Here is a 25,426-nt window from a genome sequence, read left to right on the forward strand (position 1 = left end):
CAGATGTACATATGTACAAACAGCCTCAAAATATCTGAAAGGCTTCCTGGAATTTAAAGCCATGCTTAAATTGAGGGAGATGACACAGGTATTTAAACTTATCTCTTAAGTGGTGAGTAAAGTGTGCTATGACACTGGGACTATGAATTCCACTGTTTGGAAATTTCTGTTGTGGGGGTTTTTTGTGGTGTTAGAGGGTTTTTTGTTTGTTTATTTAGAAGTCTTACCTGGAAAGAACTCTTTATCTGTACTGAAACAGACTTAAGTATAACAGTCTACTTGGATTCATTTCTAGTAGTGCTGTGAATTCTTTGGATTGTGAGAGAGAAATGGGCTGGATAGGTTTTGGTTGCTGTCAGATGTGCAGGAGGGTGAACATTACTAAAACAGGTGGAAAAAGAGATAAAGTAGGGAGAGGATGCTAGAGTTAAGGCATTTAGGAGGTTGTGCAAACATGTTCTTAATTAAACCAGCAAGCAAAAACCTGCCTTCATCTCTTCTGCTTCCTTTTCTCTGGTTCTTTCCTGCCTTTTATGTTTCTATCTTTCTGAAATGCAGTAAAATCTGGAAGCTGATTTGTCTGATTTTCAGCTAAAAAGTTCTCCCCTGCTGTTGAAATCCTAGAATAATTTAGATTCTCCAGTTTGGCTTCCTGCGTAAACAAGATCATGTTGCTCAGGGCCTGGTCCAGTTAAGTTATACCTCAGCCTTTCTGAGCTGCTCCAGCTCCTAATCTTGGTGGTCCTCTGCTGGACTTGCTTCAACGTGGCAGCATTCTTCATGTATTGAGGAGCCTGAAACTGGATGTGATGCTCTGTATGGAGACTAAGAAATACAGCACAGGGGGGAGAGACACTGCCTCTGACTGCCTGGCTACTCTCTTGCCAGTACAGCCCAGTATGCAGTTGGCCACTTCTGCTGCAAGGGCATGTATTGATTTGACTTGAGCGTGCTGCCATGCAGGACTCTCTGCAGGTCCTTCTCTGCAGTGCTGCTTTCTAGCCAGTCAGCCCCTGGCCTGTATGGCTTTGTGGGGGTGTTCTCTTCCAAATACAGGACTTTGAACAAGGCCACAGATGGATGGGAAGGGTGCACAGTCCACATTCTGGATGCCAGCCTGACATTCAAAAGGCCCTCAAGAGGCTGGAAAAACAAGCAAACAAGAACTCATGAATTTCAAGGGCAAATGCAGAGTGCACTCTCTCCTACCTCTCCTTTGCTGCCTCCTTTTGTGATGAATAAAACGCTAAATGCCAAACAGGAGTGGTCCCAGTTTCAGTCCCTGAGGACCTGCGCTAGTGCTTGGTTTCCAGCTGGAGCTTGTGCAGCTAATCTGCAACCCCTGGAGGCTTTCAGTCCAGCCCATTTTCCACCCATTGAGTAGTCCATTTACCCTAAGTCCATATTTTTCAGACTGAGTGTAAGGATATAATAGAACATGTTGAAAATCTTACTGAAGCCAAATAACGTGACATCCGCTGCTCTCTGCTTGTCTGCAGGGCCTGTCATCTTATCACAGAAGGCAGTTGCTTTGACTGTACGCAGCTTGGCTTGTCATAAATCCGTGCTGGCTGTTCTCAGTCATCGTCTTGTCTCATCTGTGCTCAGAAATTGCTTATAGAAAGATTTGCTCTACAACCTTCCCCAGGATTGAGGTGACTGATGAGTCTGTGGTTTCCTATGTCCTCCTCCTTGAAAATGGTTATAGCATTTAACTTTTTCCAGTCATCAGGCAACTTCTCTAGTTGGTTGTTTTGTTCTTCTTTTTGATAATATGGAAGCTCTGCTTTTTGTCCCACACATCCTTTGGTTGTTTCAACTCCACCTGAGCCTTGTCTCTTACTTCTGTGTACAGTGGCAGTTGTAATATTTTGATTTTTTTTCTGGTGCAGATGTCCTTGCTTCCACTGTTTATATGTGTCCTTTTTGAATTTGAAGTCCATCTAAAGTTGCCTGTTCATTCCTGTCAGCCTTCTGCCATGTTTGCTTGACATAAAGGACATTTAAACAGCCTGGTTTTGTGTTTGAGGGAGGTTGTGCTTGTATATCAGAAATCAGTCAAGATATGTCTCTGAAGTGTAGTCATTCTCTCTTATTTCCTTTGCAAGGTTAGAAATAATTTTTAGTCATCTCTCAGAAGATGATTGGTGGAAGACTGTTATTCTTCTCTGCATCTATAACAGTTTAGATTATATTCTTCCTTGAACCTCAGAGACCATAACTGAAAGTTCTTCCCAATAAATTTCATCCATCGTGGTACATGTTGGCAAAAGTATTTGCATCAAGTGCAAACAGTTCTGGGGATTTTTTTTTTTTTTAATTCTAGCCACACACTTCTGATTCATTAGCATGATCAGAACACACTGGATTCTCCTTTTTCTCATCAAGCTGAAGAACTCCCAGCTTACAGCTACTGCAGCCTTCACACAATCTTGTTTCATGCTTCTGAATTTCCTTTCCCATTGCTTTATTCACCTTTATCCTTTGCTAAATTAATAGCATCTCTGAATACTGTCTACTGGTTTGAGCTTTGCTGCTTATTATGTCCACCAGTGTTAACTCGGTTATCTTTCTTTTAGTTAATAATGATTTTAGAGAATAAGATAACCCAGCTGTAAAGAGGTTAAGGAATTAGCTAGGTGGAAGAGGTACGAGCAACTTGTTTAAAAAATTAAATAGTGATGTGGCACTTTGAGTCAATGTCTTCCAGAATTCCCATACTCATTACACTTAGCTGACATGACCTGCTACATTTCTTGAATAAAATCAGTTTCTCTAACCTGCTACTGGTTTTCTTTTATCAAAGATAAAAAAGGAAAAAAACAAAAGAAAAAAAGCCAAGATACTGATTTTTCTACCTTTTTTCCATTTTTAACTGTTTTTCACCCCCTGTGGAAAAAGCATTGTGTGTAAGTGAGGTCAAAATAGAGAACTGCAGATATCCAGATACTTAATCTGGAGAATGGTAACAGCAGATTTGAGCACTCTTGTCAAGGAGCTGCTGTTCTGTGTGTCAGTTCTTTCAAAGCTCTGGAATAGAGGTGGTCCTGCAACATCCAGTTTGGAGACTACCACACCTTTTTGGTGTCCTTTCCACACAGGTTACCATGGGCTGTCCTGCCAGTATCTGACAGGATCACAGTTACTGAAAAGGGAGGAGAAGGATCATCTTGACTCGCAGGAACTTTGTTTTCCTAGTGGAAACGCAGAAGCAGTATGACCTGGCAGAAGAGGTTGTCTGCTGGGTTTGCTTCAGGAGAGTGACCCTGGAAAGCTGAAGTCCAATGTTATACCCTGGCAGCTGTTGCTGCAGTTCTATAGATGCATTTTTCTTGGAGCAGTTAAACTGGTGTTTATTCTGTTCTTTGGGTAGTTGGCTGCTTGGTGGGCAAAACTGTGTCTTGTGAAGAAAGACGGGTCAGGGTTGATTTAAATGCCGGTTTTGCTGATGGATGTTGTGTTTCAGATTTCTTGAGATCTTGCCGTCATTGCTTAGTGGTAGGAATCATGGTGCTTGTTGTCTTTGGAATTGTGTTCTGGAGAAAATATTCCAGGCAGAGAACTCAGCAGTTACTGGAATTCTTTCAGGTTTCTATAGAATTTTTTCCTCTTTTCCAAGATTTTGTGGCCACTTACCGAAGCCTTAAAGAAAATTGAGACTGATTTATTGAAGTACCAACACTCTTAGAGTTTTAACAGTGCCATAGAATAATTCAAAAAAGCTTGCTAGCACTTCACAGTATGCTTTAACAATTTTTTGAGTTCTGGAAATTGTAAAAGTTGCCAAAGAAATGTATTAAATAATGAGAGTAGGTCCATCTCTTCCTGCAGATGTAGGATTTTTCTTAAAAATCTAGTGAAGGGAAACAGTATACCAAATGTGACTGCTTTTTGCTGACAGGTTAACGTTTTGCAACTGAACAAAATAATGTTTGCTTTGGGGGCTCTTTATTTATATTTCAGGATTTTATTTTCTTATGTTTTCAATTCTGTTAATTCTAGTCTTATGCTGTTTCTTAAGAATGTGAGAGGTGGTTGCAGGATAGGTACTGGAAGCCCTTAATTTCTGGGCTTACATTTGAGGAAATAATTTACTAGCGCTAATGTAGCACAGGTTCTTTCACAGAAAATGTTTAACTTGAATGCAGGACAGTTTGGGTTTTTTTTTTGTTTTAAGTGGAATCCGTTTTTTCATATTAATTGCAAACATTTATAGTCAATGCTGTTAATACACAACTCAGTTGACTATTTTACACATATAAAAAGATGCTAGGAAATGCCAGAATTAATGTCCAAACTGAAGATGCATTAAATTCTGTTAGTCAGAAATGAGCATCTGTGTCTCCTCCTGTCACAGTATTACTCTTGGACAAATTCAGCATCCCAGAAGAAAAGCATTAGGATGTAAAATCCTACTGTATATAATTGCCTTCTTTAAATTTGTACCTCACAGGATTATGTAAGAGAATTCTCTGTCAGTGACTTTCACTCTCCTTTCCTATCTTTTTCCAGGAGCACCACAAGGAGTAACCCGGTTCCGGAAGACCATGTTCTGGACTCTCCACAGCTGGAGAGTCATAAGTAAGTTTGACACAAAAACATGTTTCAGTTTAATTCAGTGTCTTGTGCTGACTGTGTTCTTGGTGCTGCCTTACGTCATTTGTTTTTTTGTTTTTTTTGCAGTCCTTGGTTAGCAACATCACCAACTAAATCTCCTGTGATAGCACCTGTCATGTTTTCTGCTATTGTAGAGGAAGAGCTCCAGCAAGAAGCTGCTCTGATTAGGAGCAGAGAGAAACCTTTGGCTTTGATACAGGTAAAAAAACCAAAACCAACAAAAAACCCCATGCTAAATACTGTAGCTGTAAAGGCAGCACAAGGAGTTTCCAATGGCTGTTTGTAGACCAGTTTTTAGGATTAGTTATGTATTTATGTGCATAGTATTGTTTACATAATGCTATTAAATACCATCTAATAATAATGTCACATTACTGTTTGATAAGGTAGGCCTGTCTTCAGATCAAGTTGACTGAGTGATTCCATGATTAATACATTTGCAGCATCAGAGAATGGTTGAGGTTGGAAGGAACCCCTGGGAAATTGTCTAATCCAAACCCTCACTCACAACAGGGTTAACGAGAGCAGGTTGCTCAAAGCTAACTCTAGGCAGCTTTTGAATATCTACAAGGATGGAGACTCTATGGGCTTCCTGGGAAATGTGTTCCAGTACCTAACCACTTCCACACTAGAAAAGAATTTTACTTTTAAATGCAATTTTCTGTATTTCAGTCTGTGCTTCTTGCTCTTGTTGCTGGGCGCCACCAGGAAGGAGTTTGAATCGGCTATATTTGCTGTCTCCCATCAGATACTTACACACTTTGATAAGGCTTCCCTGAGCCTTCCTTCTCCACACTGAGTAACTGGAGTGTTCTTGGTGTTTCCTCATATGTCAGATGTTCCAAGTACTTAATCACTCTTGTCTTCCTTCACTGGAGTCTCTCCAGTATGCCTGTGTCTCTCTGGTACTGGGGAGTCCAAAAGTGGACCCAGCACACCAAATGTCTCATCAGTGCTGAGGGGAAGAATCTGTGTCAATTTGTGGCAGCGCTGTCCCTTGTAGAGCACAGGAAGCTGTCAGCCTTCTTTGCCACTTCAGGATGTTGCTGGCTTGTAGTCACCCATGAGGAGCAGGACCTGTACACATAAGGTTTCTTTCAGTTGTCTGACAAAGGGCCTTATCTACTGCTTCCTCCTGATTAGGAGGTCTGTAGCAGATGTGGATTCAGGACCAGGAAAGCCAGTTCATTGTTGTGCTGCCGGTGTAAATGTAGAACTGGCACTGACGTACATGTTATGTTTTCCTTCCAGATCGAGGAGTGTGCTATTCAAGATTTATTAATCCACTATGAAGCTTTTGACAACCCTGATGAATTTGTGACTGTTGAAAGGGCTCCGCAGGGACCTATGGCAGCACCTAGGTGGAACAAGCACTAATTTAAGCTCTTCACAGTCCATGTTGTACGTGCACTTCTGAAGTTGTAATTCTTGTAACAAGTAGAGTGGGACTGGAAGAACAGGAGTCATGTAATTTTTAACATCAGCATTCAAACTCTGCACATAATAATTGCTAGGTATTTGTTAGAGAGAATGGAAATAATGTGTTCACTGTGTCCTTTACCCACGGTATATATTGTATGTATGTTTTGAGAGACTTTCTTTAATGGGGCATACTATTAGTAACGTTACATGAAGCTGTAGATTGGAAATGCATTTACTAATCTTAAATTGTGAGGGTTTTTTGTTGAATTCACAGGTGGCTGAAAAGCAAGTGCTTGTTTTGTGATTTTAATGTGGAATTGAATATGCAGAACTATACATCTTTAAAGTTTGGGAGGGGGGAACATATTCTTCAGAGCTTTCTGGCTAATTTGGACTATTGCAAAAAGTTTGTGCTTGAACGTTATGTAAAAGTACAGCTTGATAATGCAGTTTTCCTTAGGTTAACACGTGTAAGCACTGGTTCTCTGATTGCTGCAGCCAGTATTCTTTACTGTTGTGCTCCAGGATGAACTTCTGTGCGGTACCCAAGTGCCCTGCGGTTGCCTGCTCTCAGTTCAGTCATGCATGCTTATTCACTGTTGTGAGGCCGGCCCTTGAGCTGTCGGTTCCTTTGTGAAGTAAAGCACACAGTTGAATAGAACGTGGTGGCACTTAATTAGCTCATCTGTAGTCTTATTCTGGTATATATGGTACAGTTTTAGAACTGCTATGTTGAAGGTGCAGTTCTCTTCTGAAGTGCTGGGGAAATAAAAAAGATCTGTGTGTTTGTTGTTAAAGCTGTAGGGATGAATGCTTGACTGGGATTTGCAAACACCTAATCTTCAAAGATTATTGTAGGTGGCTTTTGGTATTGTGTGTTCCAAAGTTCTCCGTGCCTGGTTTAAACAAATTTATATCTCTCTCTATATATATGAAAAGGAAAAAAAAAAAAAAGTAGCCTTATCTGCAATATTCTGTCTAGTTTGTTTGTGTAGGTGTGTTTGAACTTGTACTTTTTCAATAGTGTCAGCATGAACTCTGGAAAACTGGAACTGAGGGAGCTACAGAAGATGAATGTAGAGAATTGATCACTGTGTGATAAGAGTTGAATGTTGAAAAAACACCCCTCTGTAGATACATCTAATGGTTTCAGGTCAAGCTACACCAAAAACTCCCCCACAAATATTGTAAACAAATGCAATAAACCATAAAATCTTGATTTACACAAAGTTAGTATACTTTTGTGCTGTCTCTATATAATTGATACTTTAGGTAACTAGAGAGTCATCTAAAAGTCTTTCTTTTGTACATGAAGCAAGAACTGTGGGTGTCTTGAAGCTACGCAGGCAAAGGAAGACATAGCTTTTAATTCTGTTTTAAATTCTGCTGGTGTTTCATTCACTATACTGATGAGAATACTTGCAGCAAGTGCTTTGCTTGATGCACTGCAGGACCGTGGGGCCTGCTGAAACTCCTGAATTAAAAAAAAGCTTATGTACCATGAGAAATAGCTATAAAAGCAGTGAGCCTTTCCAGGTGCAAACCCAATTTGTTCTCAAAAAATAAAATCTTTGTGAAGTTGCTGGCTTGCATTTTGATATTTATTTTTTAGCTTAGAATATGTTGTTTAAAATGTTATTTTCCTGTCATAAGAGGATTCATGCTTCCACAGTGCTGAGGAGCTGGACAACCATTTAAATTTTAAGTTTATTGCTGCGTTTTGCTTCTGGATTCTCACTGATTATACTTACTATTCACAGAGAAAAGTGAGGGAAGATCAGTGTACCGCTTTTGAGATTGAGAACCTCTTTTTAAACTGTTGTGTTAGAACAGCATAAGGCTAAAATGCATCACAGAAAGGTGTGTAAATGCACGGATTCCATTTTTATTTAACTTCCTTAAAACTTGGAGAGTAACAGTTTAAAATGTCTGAGTGTGTTTAAAAAATTCAGATTATAGTGGAAACAATTTCTAAATCCCTGGATACACTTGGGATAGCTTAAGGTACACACAAACCCCCCAAAAAAAATTCAGAACAAGGTAGTTCAACAGGTGTTAAAATCTGTGGAAGTGGTAGAACTTCAAACATTCTTCAGTTGCCTACTTTGTTTTCATGGAAAGCAATAATTTCCTAGTAATTTGAGGCCAATCTATTTTTTTGGTATAAACTTGACAAGTGCATCGTCATCAAGATTGAAAGCAACCTCTGGGGCTTGCCCAGGCTAACCCCCCTTGCTCAAACAGGCTTCTTTGTCCCTGTCCACTCAGCGTTGCAGTTGTCTCCAAGTACAGAGACTCCACAAGCCCAACACAATACGTATGACTATCCTCACAGTATAAAAAGCATTTTTAAACAACTTCCTGTATTTCAGTTTGTGCCCTTCCTTGTCTCCTGTCCTGTCACTGAGCACTACTGAGAAGTCGACCTTCATCTTCTTCCCTGCCTTTCCACCAGCTACTTTCAGATATTGCAGGATGCCCTGAGCTGTCCCCTCTCCAGGCACCACAGCCCTAGCTCTTGGTCTCTCCTCATGTCACACACTCCTGTTATCTTTGTCATCCTTTGCTGGGCTCTCCGGTTTAGATCAGTGCATACCACAAGTATCATTTTGCTTGATGTCTTCTGAAAAAACAGGTAGGGGTATTTCAAGAGTTTTAAAGCGTGAAAGGTGATAAACAGAATATTTTGGTAGATCAGTGTTCATCTAGTGAAATGAGTTGAGACTCTGCTCGCTTCACTCGACGGTAAGTGGGTGTCTGCTGACTTTAATGATCTTTGGAAATGCACTTGTGGACATTACATTGACTTTTTCTTTTCAGGGTTTTTCATATGACCTCCTTTGAAATGAGGCCACTTTTTAAAAATTATTTTTGATAATCCTATTTTGTTCTATCAGGATTCCCAAGGCCGAAGAAATAAGTATGTCAATAACTATAGAGGGAGAGAATGGTATAACCATTAATCTGGCTGGAGATCTTATATATGACAGCTGAGTGAATATTCATGGTTTGATTTCTTCTGCCTGTTTTTCCTCCACAGGGAGGATTTTCCACGTATTGGAACCTTCTAAAATTGTTTTTAAGTGAAGCAGAGATATACTGAAATTGTAGTTTTCTACCATCAGGTGCCCACACCCAAAGTTTGTGTAAAAAGTAAATTCAGCTTGTAATTGCCTGTGCAGCTCTTTTGCATGCGGTGTGCACAAGGAGAACACTCAGGGCTTATAGGCAACGGCACCCAGAAATTCAACCACCTGGTGCATGTGAAAAGTTTGCATCAACAGGTAAAAAACATGGCAGTTTGTAGCTGAGCTGCCCGAGTTTGTGGCCTTTCATGTAACACAAAACATGAATCTTGGCTTGTGAAGCTTTAACGAGGTCTTGTCATTTCTGGGCTTAGTATCTCCTTTAACTTGCACCAAACCAAGCGGCGCTAAGAAAACTTGTGAAGTCAGGTGTGGAATTCCCAGTTCCTCATGACCATAAAGCAGCACCTCAGAGTTTCCAGTGAAATCAATATTGGGCATATTGGTATATAATTTCAAGGAGTGGATGTTTTATAAGAGGCTGTAAGAAGCACAGAGTAACAAAAGGCTTCTCGTGAAATACTTGTTATCTCAGAGATCAACCAACCAACCTCCAAAACAGTTTCTTTTACAGCAGCATTTTGTCTTTTCTCCCATTATAATCACTCATTATCTCAGACTTCCGTCGCTTTTCAAAAAATGGAGGGATAAGTAAAGCTGGCAAATGTTTTCACATTAAAACAGAGTCAAAAATGCATCTAATTTAATAATACTGCAGAGCCTTTTGCACTTGCTTTTACAGTCACCGCGTTGAGGCGTTTGAGGAATGTGTAGCTTTGTGTTATATATTGAAGTGAAAATGCAGGTGGCTTTAGTCACTGGGAGGACCCATAACTGCCTCTGTACCCCAAGAGGAGAGGCTGGTGTTAGTGAATAAACTGCCTGTAGAGTATCGTTGGCTGGAATTGCTGCATAAACACCAATTTTACAACTTGTCATGGGAAAGCACTGACAAATTATTAGCAGATTGCTCATTTAACTTCTGGTACAAATCTTGATGATACCTTCCTAATATGTTTGGGTTTTTTTTAAACTGCATCTTTCTGTCCATGCTTGGTAAGTCAGGTAGCTCCAGGAAATTGTAATTACAGATTGTAAAATGAAAGCGTTCACAAAAGCTGTACCAAAGCGAAATTATGGAACTGTACTTTCTATACATGTTGTAGCATTTAAATGGTTTTGTGTCCTTTTCTTCTCCCCACCCCGTTTTATTTTAAATTAGGGAATTGATACAGACAGTAATTCCTTGAGTTCTCTTTACAGTAGTCAACTTGAGGTATCTATGGATTACTCTGCTAGTGGAATAATGTTCTGCAGCCCTTTAGCAGACTGAACTTTTTCCCTTGCCTGACAAATCGGTAATGACAACTTTGTCAGGCAAGAGCACTGGATTGTTAGATCTTTTTCTAATGATGAATGTAACAGATTTATATTGGAAAAAAGTAACTTTAACCCTTAATTTGCACGATGCCATCAGAGAATGGCATGGCTTTGTTTTTTTTTTAATACCTTTGCAGTATTTGAAAACTGGTGTTAATGAAGGTACCGGATAACCTCAGAATGGATTCCTGCCATTGTACTCCAAGAAAAACCTGTAAAATTCCATCAAAGGGCTTGTTAGTTTAACTGGAGGGAAAATTCTTCCCTCTAAAGTCTGATGTGCTTCATCCCGGTCAAGCGAGATACTGCTGAGGCATCTAAAAAGCAAGTCCCTGCTGTCAAGGTTCTAGCTGTGACAGGCCTCAGTGCTGCTGCAAGGGAAGGGACCTGCCCTATCTGGCTAGTTTGCACTAGCGTACAGAAACCTCGCTGACCAGTACTGTGGAACTTGAAGCTCTGTTATTACTGGATTCCTAAGTCTGCAGATGTTTACACCTGATGGGAGCCTTGCAGGTAATATGTTTGTGAACACCCTGGAGGGAATGCTATGGGCAGGATTTGTAGATTCAGGATGAGAAGGGTGCTGCCTGTGACAGCCAAGCTTAGCTCTGTGCCTCAGAGCATAACGTTCTATTAGAAAAGTAGCTTTGTAGGCTCCCACTGTGGTGATGCCAAGGGTAAGTTGGGTGTCTGCATCTCTGCTGACAGTGGGCCTGTTCAAAGAGTGAGTCCCATGCAGCCTTCAACACTACTCTCTGTTCTCGTTTGCATTGCTGTCTGGAAGAAGGATTTCCTTTCAGAGCTGAGGGAAGGTGTGCCCATCAAAGGACATGTTCCATGGCATTTTGCATTGCTTCTCCTGGCCCATGCCTCTTTGGGGTTTTTTTGGTTAAAGTAGTAAATACTTGTCCTCCTGGAACTATTTCTGTAGTGTCATTCTAGGTGTCTAACCTTGAGAAAGGACTTTTCCTTTTTTGGAAGGAATTGTGGAAGGCCAGCAAATTCACATGCGTAAAATACACATTTTAAATGAAAATGGTTTTAGTAATGATGCAGCCGAGGAAATCTCTGAGGTCAGGGAGTCCCTCTAACACCTTGGGTGGGGTTGTTCTTGGATGGGAGGGTGTTTTCTCACACAAACCTAGAAAGGTTTTGCGTTCCAAGCAGCTACTTCCTGCACTACTTTGTATGTCATAGCACATGACATACACCACCACCACCACCCTGCCCCCATATCTGTAGATTTTGGGATTCCTGCCTGGGATCATGCTGCACTAGCGCTGGGGCATGAGGAGCTTTGAAGGCTTTGCCTGGAGGAGGGGAGTGGAGAAAGAAAGATCTCCTGGAGGTGAAGCTACCTGTTATCACTCTTCCACAAAAAAACCTGACTTCTTGCCCCTCTTTTTTCTTGTTTTCCTTTTTTTATTTCTTTAGTGTGACCTGTGATATTTTTTCTTCTTCTCTCACATTACTTGAGTAAGCAAACTGAGGGCCTCAGATCAGGATTAACTGACACATGTTGAAGCTGCTCTTGAAGGTCAGCCTTGAAGAATTTACCTGAGTTTATCAAGGTAACACACTTCGTTTCCTGTAATTCGAGTGACTGAAATGCTAACAGTTTTCTGGTTTGATGCAATGTGTATGGCTTTCAGCTGCCACCTGAAACCTGAAATTAGACCTCAGGGTCAACACTAGGTGACAAAGCTCCTGTTACAGTCAGTAAAACATTAAGAAATCAAGTCAAGGGAGCATGAAGATGCTGGATTGTGCTGCTGAGGACTGCTTAGTGGGGTTCTCCCTAGGCTCTGGTTCCTGTCTTGGCTCGGTCTCCGCCAGCTCTGTTCAGAGCTGAGAAGCTTGATGCATGAAGGTGCCTGAATTTACACGTCTCAAGCCTGGGAAAGAGGTGTTAGAACTCCTTGGTTAATGTTTTCATGGGAACACCATCATTTTGTCAACTCCATAAGCTTTGTGGAGGTGCCTTTGGATGGCTTTTATAGCAGGATGCTTTTGACTGGAAAATTCCAGTTAAAATCAGGCCCCTCTACAGGATCAGTGATCACAGAATCACAAGGTTAGAAAAAACTTTTAGGACCATCGAGTCCAACCATACCTGTCCTCTACTAAACCATATCACTAAGTACTTCATCTACCGGTCTTTTAAACACATCCAGGCATGGTGACTCAACCACCTCCCTAGGCAGCCTGTTCCACATCCCGACAATTCTTTCGGTGAAGAACTTTTTCCTAACCTCTAATCTGAACCTGCCCTGGCACAGCTTAAGGCCATAAATAAAGTGATGTCACTGAGTGGGAAGTTGAACAGGGAGCCCAGTGTTCTTGTTCAAACGCAGCTAAAGATTTTGAGGGGAAATGTGGTCTGAGTTCAGTGATGGTTCAGAATAGATGATCATGCTCTCCTCCTTGATCTCTATTTATGAGTTCTTTGCATTTTAAAGTAATTCTACAGACCAATATAGCTTCAGCCTTAGAGGTCAATTCTTCCAAATCTTGTGTAAGCTTTGTTTCTTCATTTTATTTGTGTAACAGATAAGCAAGCAAGCAAGCAAGCACATACCCCAAAGCTTTTTTTCTTGTTCTCAGTATTTGAAGATTCCTTGCCTTTACCCCTGCCTTTCTTCCCCCTTCCTATCCCTTACAAGTTTATTCCAGGAAAATACAGAGAATGCAACACCTAAAGCTGGGTTCTCAACTGATTTCTCCTGGTGGTAAACCATTTATACATCTCCGCCTCCTCAAACTGAAGTCCACTAAAGTGGAAGGTGAGTCTTCCTCGTTCATCTAGTCATTTCACCATCCTGTTCTGCATAGTTCTGCAGAACCATGTCACATACGTTTGTTGGGCAGCAAAAGAGGAAATAGCAGTCTTGTGGGTTCCACAGTTGGAGGTGGGAGGATGCTGAGTGCCCTTTGCTCTATCTGCTATGTGAGCCTTGCTATAGTCCCTCTACGGTTGGTGAAGAGGTGGTGAGAATTGCACAAGATAGCTGCTCAGCTCCCACCAGTCACGGTGATTCACCAGATGTGACAGCCTCCCAGTCTGACTGAGCTTCTAGTGCTATTTTTTGTCTAATCATAGAATGCTTTGAGTTGGAAGGGACCTCAAAGATCACCTAGTTCCAATCCCCTGCCATGGGCAATGTTACAGGTTTGTTACTTCATTGTAAGAACTGTGCCCAGGAGGTCTGGTGACACAGTGCCTGGAAAGACAGGGGTTGTGTTAACCAAAAGCAAAAAATGTAAGGAATGTACGAAGTGTAAAGCTGCCTTGTGTTTTCTTCATTCAAATGTACAGGTGCTTTTGTTTATCCCACCTTTCTGTGTGTTTTTCCCTTCTGTTGCAATAATCTTTATCTTTTTTCCCACCGTGTGTGTATTGAGTTGCTTACCAGGCTCATGTTTGTGGGCACCACGAAGGTGGGAAGGTGGAGTTGAGCTGTAAGGCTGTGAACGCAGTGGGGTTTTCAGGATCGCGTCTTTGTATGGCACAAATAGCTGATAGCATCAAAGCTGAGGAGAGCGTGTGTGTGTGTGTGTATGTGTGTGTGTACCCATAGCTCTTTGTTTGAATAGCTTGTGGTTGTAGAATTGAATTATATTGCACCACATCAGTAAACAGAGTTTTAACGTGTTATCTCTTCTCTCCATCCGTATGTACTGAGTGGTAGTGAACCTTTTCATCTGAACTCTTATCTCTGTGCTTTGCAGATGTTAACAATTAAGCCTCACTGTATTCAGGAGGTACAATAACTGACCTGTTACCCTACTTCCAGGCAGTGGCTGTCAATTCACAAGTAATACATTGGTTAAGCAGTACATTTATGGTGTGTCCTGAAGGAGAATCTGGAAGTGTCTTCTAGTTGTCTGGTCCAGCTCTATGCAGAACCTGAAGCTTTTCTAGGGGCAGCTATATAGAAATTCCTTTTAAACAGGATTTGTTCCTGTCTTTCTTTGACCCTCTTTCTGAAGCTGCCGGAATGTGGTCCTCTGGGCTGCTGGTTGTTTGGTAACACCTGTTAGTCCCTGTTCTGAAGGGGCTACAAGTCCTTCACAAGCTGATCAGGTCATATCTCTTGTTTTGTTTCCATGTTCTTGAGCAATTGCTCATCTTGTCAACTAATATTCTTGTGAAAAGGGCTTGACCTGCTATGGGCAACTCCACAGTGAGTTGCAGTGCAATGGTTTCCCTCTAAACAGGGAAGTGTAACTAGTTGAACTGGCTGTGGTGAGTTCCCCAAGGCACACTAATGCAAGGCAGGAGCTGCACTGAGTAGTGTGTGACATCTGCTTGGAAAAGTGATGGGGCTGGCAGTGAAGTGTCTAAAGGTGAGCTGCAAAGAGAAGGAAAACAAGTTTACATCACCTCGGTTTCTTGTTGACAGCACAGAAGTAGTTTCTAGCACATCTTTTATATATTTTCATGGTTTTTTTATGTTTATGAGTTCAGTCCATCTCTATGCCAAATATTTTGTACTATCCCAGAACTACCAAGACAAGAAAAAAGCAAGGAAAGGGGGAAGACTTTAATCACAGTTTGTATTAACCTCAGCATTGGTATTTCCTTCCAGGCAATTAACAGGCAACATCTTTCAGCTACCTGCAATAACACTCAAGAACTATCTATTGAGTCTCTAAAATGGCCAATTTATTTTTTTTTTCCCAGCAGAAAGTCACTTTTTGCAACGTGTTACAAGTTCCCATTGGCACACCTCTGCTAATGCTGCAACACCTTGCTCTGGTATTTCTGTGCCTGTACAGTAGCCCTTGGTGCAGACTGCATTTCCTGTCCCTGAGCTTGCCGAGCTGTGCCTGTGGCAACGTGGGCTCAGCACAAAAGGGGGTCAGAACTGCAAATTTCAAAGCCTTTTTTCTGGTTTTGAACGTACAGCAACTAAATATTCTCCTATTGTTGGTATTTTTCTCTGTCCTTGTTGGCGTACTGCTGTGTGGCCGTATTGCAGATGAGTTACTTCCATGCACACATATGTACCCACGTGCAGACACAGAAATGTACCATGAATGTTCTGGTTGAGGTCCCAACCTGCTGTAAGCTGAGCCACAGTTAGAAATGCTGTTGGAGGGTAGCAGGCAGCCTTAGAGCCACCACAGGTAGGTAAGAGCAAAATGCAGTTGTCATTTGTGATACATGAATGGCTGCTACTCACCCTGTTCTCACGATGGTGTTGAGTAAAATTAGAGTTGCAGAGCGGTTGATCTTGGAAGTCCCTTGGCTGGAGACTCTCTAATATGTCCGTGCCTTGTACTGAGGAGCCCAGCGATGCAGATGTGGCCTCACATGTGGTGGGTAAAGGGGAAGGATCACTTACCTCGACCTCCTGGCAACTCTTTTCCCAGTGCAGCCACCTTTGCCACAAGGCCACGTTGCTGGTTCCTGTTCAACCGGGAGTCGCCCCCAGGTCCTCTTCTGCAAAGCTGCCTTCCGTTCTGTCAGCTCCCATCCTGTCCCAGTGCCTGGGGTTGTTCCACTCCAGGGGAAGGACTTTGTACTTCTCTGTGTTGAACTTCCTGAGGTCCCTGTCAGTCCGTTTCTCCAGCCTGTCCAAGTCCCTCTGGATGGCAGCACAACCGCTGCTATCCAGGTGTATTACCAGCTCCTCCCAGTTTGGTGCCAGCAGCTGCCTGGCTGAGGGTGCACTCTGCCCCATCATCAAGGAACCTCAATGTGAACTTCTCACTTGTCTTCCATTTCCAAGTGTGTGAACACTGCTGTGACCTTTGTGGAGATTTTTTTTTTTAACTGTGAGCTGAGTAATAAAAATGCTATTGCTTGCATTGAAGCCAGAACTGAGGCCTCCAACCTCTCTCTCTTGCCTTGTTTTACCAGCGGTCAGCATAGGGCTGTCTTCTATCTTTCTGTCACGTGATGTTCTCAGTCACAACATCTGTAGTCTAGGGTCACTCTTGACAATCTAATTATCTCACTCAAAGAAAATTAAGCCCGTGCTTTTGGGCTGTCTAGGAACTTACACGGGGCATGCTGTCCAGTGTGAGTGCTCAGAGGCTACGTTCAGACAGGGAGATCTTTGCAGGGAGATGGCCCTAAATATGGGGAAATGCACGAGTAGAACAGGTAAGTAGACTATAACCAGTACTGCTGGTATTAGTCCATCTGACTCCTTTTCATTTAATAAGTGTTCCTGTTTCTCTTCATTTAAGGACTGTACCCCACCTTGCCTTTTCCTTCCCCACAGCTTGGATGGGACAGCACTGATGGACCAAAGGGGCCTTTCCTGGTTATATTCATCTGAGACTTCCATGTTTCTGAGTCAGAAGATGTAAGGGAGGAAAGCTGTTAGAATTCACTTTCTGTTGGTGCTTTGCTTAATGGTTTCAGCTGCTTCATGAGTGAGGAAGGTGCTTTATCTGTTCATAAACACCTCCCCCCCCCCCCCCCCAAACAAACAAACAAACAAAAAATCTAAGCAAGGCTTATAAGGACATATAAATGTAAAGCTGATCAGAGGGCTGGAGCACCTCTCCAGTGAAGACAGGCTGAGTTGTTCAGTCTGAAGAAGAAAAGGCTCTGGGCAGACATTATAGTGGCCTTCCAGTACCTGAAGGGGCCTAGAGGAAAGCTGGAGAGGGACTGTTTATCAGGGAGTGTAGTGATAAGGCAATAGATCATGAGTTTAAACTAAAGGAGGGGAGATTTAGATTAGATATAAGAAGAAATTGTTCCCTGTGAGGGTGGGGAGGCCCTGGCACAGGTTGCCCAAAGAAGCTGAGGCTGCCCCCTCGCTGGCAGTGTTGAAGGCCAGGTTAGATGGGGCTTTGGGCAACCTGGTCTAGTGGAGGGTGTCCCTGCCCATGGCAGGGGGTTGGAACTAGATGGTCTTTGGTGTCCCTTCCAACCCAAACTGTTCTGTGATTTTTGTGAGTTGTGGATAGGGAATGTTGACAATCACAATTATCATCAAACTATAGTTTAAAGCAGATTGCCATGTCATTAATTGTATAACCTTATAAAATATGTATTGCTATTGCTGTGATTCTGTGCTTGCAGTGAGGTCTTGACCAGATCCTCAGCCTTTGTTGCAGGTACAGAAATAGGGAAGTCCAGCAAGGTCTTAATGCTTTGCTAGCACAAAATATGCTAAATAGGAGAGGAAATTATTTTATGAGCCATTGAAGGCAATCTACTTTGGGTAGGACTCCTTATCAGTACTATTGTAAGATGGGTATACTGGAGATAAGGAGCTCTGAACAGAGGGTTTCTGCATCAGGTATTTTTAGGCACAAGAACTTAATCTTCCCATGTAGCCAGTGTAAGGAGGTGGATGCCTTTGAAAGGGGCAATTTAGTGGGCTGGAAATCAATTATTTTGCTTTATCACATTTATGCTTATTGCCTCTCCTATGTAGGGTTTTTGGCTTTCCCTAACTGGGTTCTCTGGAAGAGCTGTAATGCCATTTGCTTTAGGAGTCCGTGGCTGCAGAATTGAGGAGTGTTTTGAAAAACCAAATGTTTTGGCAAAATAGTTTTTGGCAAAACCGTCTTGCTTCAGAATGCTGCTTCACAAGCTCTTTGCATGGAAGAATCATCATCAGCCCCAACTTACATGGAAGGCATCTGGCTGTATGGAAATAACAACTTACACATTCTGCTGCTTTAACATGATCCTGCAAACAACTGGGTGCAGCTTACCATGGCCAGGCATTCACCGAGCTCTGATGTATGGATTATGACTTGGTTTTGGGGGGTTTTGTGCTGGTTAGGGATTGTGTATTGGTATATAAAAAGTCTCCTTTCACTTGGGTTGAAGGAAAAAATTGGTTAACTGAAGTAGGAGTAGGGTTGATTTACGCCTTGCATTTTATTATTCATACACTTATTTCCAGCAAGGATTATGAAATAAGGTAAAAACTATTGGCAGTATCAGTCTCTCTTTCATTTTCATCAGTTCTGGTGTTTGGGAAGAAACAGGAACAGTTCCATGTTTTCATTCTGGAAAGCTGGAGAAGATACAGTGGGGGTAACACAGGAGAGTGCAAAGACATTGCAACTGAAATGTATATCATAGAATATAAGTTGATGATATTTTATTGAGAACTAACTAATGTCTGTTCTGGAAGAAGGAAGGTTTTATGAATAAGAATTTCTTATTTCTTTATTAAATGTCATCATTAAGCTCAGGGCTGGATGTTTCTAACACCGCTTTGGACTCTGAAGCAATATAACTTCCAACAGACTGAAGAATTGGCTTTTTGACTCTTACTCTTATCTAAGTATTTCTAATGTTTTTTTAAAAAACATCTCTTTTGGATTGTACTCCTGACTGTGTAGTGATGATTCATTTTGGTTACTGGATGTTAAATTCTTTTTAGCCTTGTGGGGCAGGTCATGGGAAAGAGAAGCTAACACTTAAGTTTTGTGAAGTTCAAGTGTGAGGCAGAGGTGGAAAATGAATCCGTGGAATCCTATATCCTGTTGAGCTGTACCCGTACAGTATTTTGCTTGCAGCTTCCCAGATTCAAATTAGACACCAGTTTGCCAGCAGAAGTATCTGTGCCTTGAATATCCCTAGATAGCACGGCTGCTCCTTGATGTACTCTCATGTGGTGATGCAGCTGTAATACAACTCAGCTGCGCTATGGTTGTATAGGCAATGTGTCAAGCTTGAGCCTTTGCAGCATTCCTGCCATTCTTCCATTAATTTAATGCGTTTTGGATCAGGCTGAGGGGGAGAAAAATAATCAAGTTGTATGTATTTCAATGAATCATGCAAGACTGACTGAGAAATACTGCCTTGCAGTAATAACAACACTAGCAAAGACTGGGGTAAGGTTGTCTGATGATATTTTGATAGCAATTATAAATCATATAGTACCAGAAATCTTGCTTGACTAGAATGGGGGGAAAATATAATTATTTCCTCATTAAACCATTTGATGTTCTTGGTCCCTTGACACTGCTATGAAGGTATATGCAGCTAAGCATAGAAGAGCAGGATGGAAAGCAGACTGAAATCAGGAACGGTTTTCCTTCTCCTGTACCTTCACTCACTCACATCTATGACAGAAAATACTTTCAAAAGAGCAAATTCCCAGCAAAGCTGACTTGGTCCCCTGTGGCTAAAGCACTTCAAACAGGTAAGTTATCCCATAGGCTCTTTCGGTTCCCCGCTTGTTCTGTGTGACACAGGAGTGAGATGCAGAAGTGTTATGTCCTGGTCCTGTTTGCCACATGTGCTGTCCTCTCCAAGTAAAAAGTCCTGAAAGTTGTTTCCAGTTTGTCTATGCAAAACTCTAGAACCCTGTGCAGGGAGACCAGGGGACAAGTTAGTCCCACTGTCACCTTTTTTTTTTGAAATAGTAAATTTAAACCCAAATAACATTGTGTTAGGGTAGATTAGCCAAATTCATTATGTATTTGTCAATAAAAGATTATCTCCAACCTGAAAGAAGCACAGCACTCTCAAAACAAATGATGTCTCACTGAAAGGAAATGAGAAATAAGCTCTTGCATGTGTGTAGTGATTTCTCTTAGTGGGAAAGATTGGTGCTGACAAAGTCTTTGTATTTCTAGTGGGCCTGGACTTCTTGGGCACTTCGCAACCCTCTTTATTCAGAATGATGACTCCTACTGTTGTTTCTTTCTGTAGGCATGCTGGAAACAGTAAGCCCTATAGATAGTACATGTTTGCCTTGATATCACACGTTAAAATAGTATAGCATAAGTGTTACTGAGGACAAATGTCTCAATCCAAAGGTGTGTTTATTAAAACGGCATTCTTCAGGATTTCAGTGGAAGATTTGGTTTTCCTCCTTATGTAATGATGATATGATGGCAGTGCGATAGGCACATATTTCTACAAACTCACTGCAGGACAGCAGCCAGTTTGTGATACTGCTCCACTGAAATGCCTTTTTTTTTTCTCTTTTTTTCCTCTCTTTCTGCAAAGATTTCTCTGGGAGCACCAATACCCTCTGTGGTGGTTTAGCCCTGGCTGGAGGCCAAATGCCCACCAAAGTCACTCTATTATTCCCCGTCTTAGTTGGACAGGGGAGAAAATATATATTAAGAGGCTCAGGAGTCAAAATAAGGACAGGGTGAGATCATTCTGTCATCCATGACATGGGCAAAACAGACTCAACACAGAGTGAAGAAGAGAAAACTACCTGACTACAAAGAACAGTGAAACTGGAGTCAGGAGTGTGACCAGATCTTAAAACAAATGCTAAACACCTCTAATATCCCCCCCTGCTCCCTTCTTGGCAGACTTCACTCTAGTCATGATTTCACTCCCTTTTTCCCCCGATCACAGCACAGGGGGGCAGGGACTGGGAGATGGGGGCTTCAGTCAGTCCCTTGCAAGTTGGTTTCCTTCTCAGCTTGGGTGGGGGAGGCATTCATTCCACACCCTCTCCCTGCTGTGCCATGGGATCCCATACATGGGAGACACTCCTCCACGAACTTCTCCAATGTGAGTCTTTTCCCACAGGGCTTTATCTCTTCCATCAGCTGCCCCACCGTGCATCACTGCTATGGCGGGCAGTAATAAATCACAATGTCTCTCAGTCCCAGTCCTCCATGGGGTTATAAGCCTCCCCCATCAAACCTGTTCAGACACAAAACTCTCCCACTCATCTCTGTGTCTCTGATTCTCCTCATGGCTGCAAGTGCTGTCAGGGGCTTATCCCAGTGTAGTGTCACAGCATCTTCTCTATGTCTCCACCTGCTCCATCCAGCATGGATCCCCTCCATGGGCTGCAGGTGGGGTCTCGGCCTTTTCCATGGGTTTCTCCACGGGCTGCAGGGGCATCTTTCTCTCCGGCACCTAAGTCACCTCCTCCCCCACCCTGTCCCGGCCTTGGTGTCTGCACAGCTTGTTACAGCTTCTCACTCCCTTCTCCAGTGGCAAAATGCAGCCACTTCCGGGTTGTTTTCTCCTATATGTGATTCTCAGAGGTGCTATGACTTTTGGCCTTGAATTGCTCATCGTTTATAGTTAGGCTGGCAGAAAACTGTAACTGCTGCTTACAAAAACCGTCTCAGCAACACAGCTACACAAAACTGCAACACTCTCAAATCTTACTTTTGAATATTGTTTTGTATTATGAATCACAGAATCAGAACATCAGGAGTTGGAAGGGAGCACTAAAGATCATGTAGTCCACCCCTCTGCCAGAGCAGGATCACCTATGCTAAATTGCACAGGAACACATCCAGGTGGATTTTGAATGTCTCCAGAGAAGGAGACATGAAGAGATAGATCCATCCAGCTTTGCAGCAAAATCATATTTCAGCTTTGTTCAGTGTGCTGCTGTTAGTGCTTTGAGCTGTTGTTACCTCTTTGCCACTTAGCTTGACTTCTGTAAGTATCATGACCACTTATCCCAGTGTCCTTGGCTGAATTCGTCAGCTGGCTTTTCAGAAACAACCTCTCTGATGTGGCTCTGATTTTAGACAATACTTCTGCTGCACTCTGTGTTTTAAGTAGTGCTTTCAAGCTGGCTCAGCTTGTCTCTGCGGATCTCGTCTTTAGGGGCAGAGAGATTTCCTTCCCCTGCAGGGTCAACCTGACAGGATGACGAATACAAGCACTCGAATACCTCTGCTTTATGTTCCTGTTTCCTTCTAGCCCCGCCTTAAAATCCTCAATTAAGCAGGACAGCTGGCACCTCATGAGGTTTGACTGCGAGGTCAGCATTCTTGCGCAGCTACAGTAGTGTCACTGTGCCTCAGCAGTCAGCTAGCTACCCCTCAGTCGCTTTAGTGAAGTACTCATTTTACTTATGATATTTTTTTGTTAAAGGCAAAACAAAACCAAAAGCATCACCACCAAATTCCCACAACACACTAACCAAGCGAGGCGGGAGGGGGGGGGATGAAAGGGAAAAAAACCCCAAAAAAACCTCCCTTCACTTGCTATGAACCTTTGCTAATAGTTTTCACCTACTACTCTTAAAAATTCTGGCTATACATTTAGTGAGCAGACTTTTTTTTTAAGATGTTATTTCCAAGTATTCCTTGACCATCTGTTGATAATGAAGCTGACGTGCAGCCCAGCAGCTCACTGCCTTTTGCTGGAGTGGTACTTCTGTCTGGCTGATCTCACGCCGTATGCTGGTTGCCTTTTCGTTCACCCCTCTATTTTTCAGGATGTGGTGGCTCCAACAAACGTGATACACTGTGCTGAGGCAGTATCCTGTAGAAAGCTTACTCCATCTGTTGTCTCAGGTGGTGAAAATACTTGGAGGTCTTTGAGAAAATACCATTTAGTTTGAAATCCTGATTGTCACTGCACTGATAATGTTAAGGATGGATATCTGCAGCAGCATTTTTACTTCTTTGGGGTCACTGATAAATATGTCATTTATGAACTTGTGACTGACTCTAAACCATCGTGGGTTGTTTCATTTACCTCTTGTATGTCTTACATTTAGTGCAAGTTAATATATTGACTTACTTTAGTTGGAAGCTGTGCGTTCCCTGTGTGAAATTTCTTTTCATGCATCTAAATGTTGTTTATAATAAAAATTCCAGTCTCATCTTATTGCACAGTTTTAATTTGCAATATTAAAACTGCCTTTAGGATGGGTAAAAAAGCCTTGATTTTCTCTCTTTGGCTTCTGATTTCCTGCTCATTTGCTGCTCTCATGTTTTTACTTGTAGCTGACAAACCTTTATTTTATTTTTGGGTTTCATTCACGTCTTACATGAGAAGTCTCAAAGTCCCTGACAGGCAAATTTCTTTCTGAAACCCTTGACACAATGATTCCATGTATAATGTTTTTCCATTAAGTTTTCTGCACAGCATCACTCTTTGTCTTCTTGCATTCTCTTTGCCTCTTGTACCTTTGCTATTGACTGACTGATGGTTTATTTTCCATGTCTTTCGCTTGGTCCTTCCTCCTCAGCATCTCGTCTCTGTCCTGTTTGATTTGTGAGCCGTGTTTGTGTACAAGCTTGTTTATCAGGTTTGTGTGAGCCTCTACTGTTTGGTAGAGTTCACATCAACCTTCTGTGCTTTCGTTTCAGCTCTTGTCTTTTCCATTTCTGTTACTAGTGCCATCTGTTCATCTCTGGAAATTGGGTAATTACATGAGTGTGTCCTTTTTTTGGTAGTTTGATGAAATATTATTGTGTGGTTCCTTCAACTTCTTGTTAACAATGTTTAAAAAATCTTTCACACATTCCATATTTTCTGTGGATTTCAACTGCTTTTGGAGCATTCCCATGATTTGCCTCCCTCACCCTGCAATCTTCTGTTTTATTTAGATGTCCTGGCATTGTGTAGCAGCGTTTTTTAATTGCTGCTCCTTGCTCTGCTGCACTTGGCTTCCCCCACCTCCTATTCTTTTTCTCTCTTCTTACAGCAATTTCATAGCATGTCTCAACTAGGGAAACATTACTTATTAAACATCTTCCCTTTAACGTTCATCTGCTTGGAAACAAGAATATGATCTACTAACAGATTCTCAGTGGTTATGTTTTATTCATACATTCCTTTGCAATATTCATAATATCTGATTTCATGCCTGTTTCCACAATGTTGTATCTAGGCCTGTTTATAGTTTTGCTTCACCATGAAATCATCGTTCAGGTCTTTTTCTGAGCCTTTTTGTTAGATCAGGATGCAAACAGTGGTCTCTTTTATCCCATAGAATTGTCTTGGTTGGAAGGGACCCTTTAGACCATCAAGTCCAACCATCATCCTCACCTGCCATCCACCACTAAACCACGTCCCTGAGCACCACATCTAACTGTCTTTTAAATACCTCCAGGGATGGACACTACACCACTTCCCCAGGCAGCCTGTTCCAATGCCTAATAACCCTGTCTGTGAAGAAGTTTTTCCTAACATCCAACCTAAACCTCCCCAGGTATAACTTGAGGCCATTTCTTCTTGACCTGTCACTTGTCACTAAGGTGAAAAGATCAGCCCCTGCCTCTCCACAGTCTCCTTTCAGGTAGTTGTAGAGAGCAATTAGATCTCCCCTCAGCCTCCTCTTCTCCAGACTAAACAATCCCAGTTCCCTCAGCTATTCCTCACAACACTTTATTCTCCTGTCCCCTCACCAGCCTCATTGCCCCTCTTCTGGACAGGGGGCCCAAAACTGAAGGCTTGTTAATGGGTTGGGTTTATTGTTTGGGGTGGGTTGGGTTTTTTTAGTACAATTTAGAAACTGGCTCGAAGTTTATGATCTCTTCTGTGCTATTGCATGGTGTGTAAAACTGCTGCCATGTACATCTCTGGAAACAATTTTCTGTTCCCACAGTTTATTACTAACGGTTAGCCAGTGCACTGGACAATCAAAACCATTTCATACCCACCTAGGATCCCCCCTTTCTTGCACGCTTTAGCGTACTCTCTCATGCATAAGTTTCCAGCATTTAGTGCTAGCATTTGAAGGAGCTTAACTGTATTTTATCTCTGAAATCAAATTAAGAGATGTCAACAAGAGCTGAGTAAGATAAGGCAAATCAATAGAGGAACTCTGCCAGCCCAGGAAAATAGCAGTCCCCTGTTACTTCCAGCAGCAAAGCGCCAGCACCAAGCCTGGTTCCAGCATCCTGACTTGTACTAATGTAGCTTTAGAGAAAGGGGATTCAGGTTTTTGTGGGTGGATGCTGGAGGAGCATGTGCAGAGCTTGCTCTGGGAAGCACAGGGGCATGTTTCTGACTTGGGAACGGAGCCTGCCCACACCACACACACAAACGGGCAGTTCGGGGGAAGATCTCTGCAGACTTGGCTTTTCTTGTGGGGCTTGCTACAAGACTGTGGTATCAGAAGAGGTTTTTTCACATGGTATGTGATGCTTCAGAGGAGGTCAGAAAGGGTGGTTTGGGTGGCACAGCAGAATCTTGTTCTAGTCCGAAAAGAAATAAAGAAGCACAGAGGACCATGAACCCACACTAGTGGCTTGAATTGACT

The 25,426-nt window shown here is 42.2% G+C and overlaps 1 protein-coding gene across 1 annotated transcript in view; it reads left to right on the plus strand.

The window, feature by feature from the left end:
- Positions 1 to 7,609, plus strand: part of IBTK (inhibitor of Bruton tyrosine kinase) — a gene marked incomplete at its 5' end in the record, with an annotated part of 49,851 nt that extends 42,242 nt beyond the window's left edge. The window contains 3 exons of the mRNA XM_084261429.1: positions 4,513 to 4,581; positions 4,684 to 4,816; positions 5,869 to 7,609. Coding sequence (XP_084117555.1) covers positions 4,513 to 4,581; positions 4,684 to 4,816; positions 5,869 to 5,994 — 328 coding nt within the window. The 3' untranslated portion in view covers positions 5,995 to 7,609. The remainder of the gene's footprint in view (positions 1 to 4,512; positions 4,582 to 4,683; positions 4,817 to 5,868) is intronic.
- Between the last annotated feature and the right edge of the window lie 17,817 nt (positions 7,610 to 25,426).

This window comes from Gallinula chloropus (assembly GCF_964237585.1).
Source record: "Gallinula chloropus genome assembly, chromosome: 3".
In the NCBI taxonomy this organism is placed as follows: Eukaryota; Metazoa; Chordata; class Aves; order Gruiformes; family Rallidae; genus Gallinula; species Gallinula chloropus.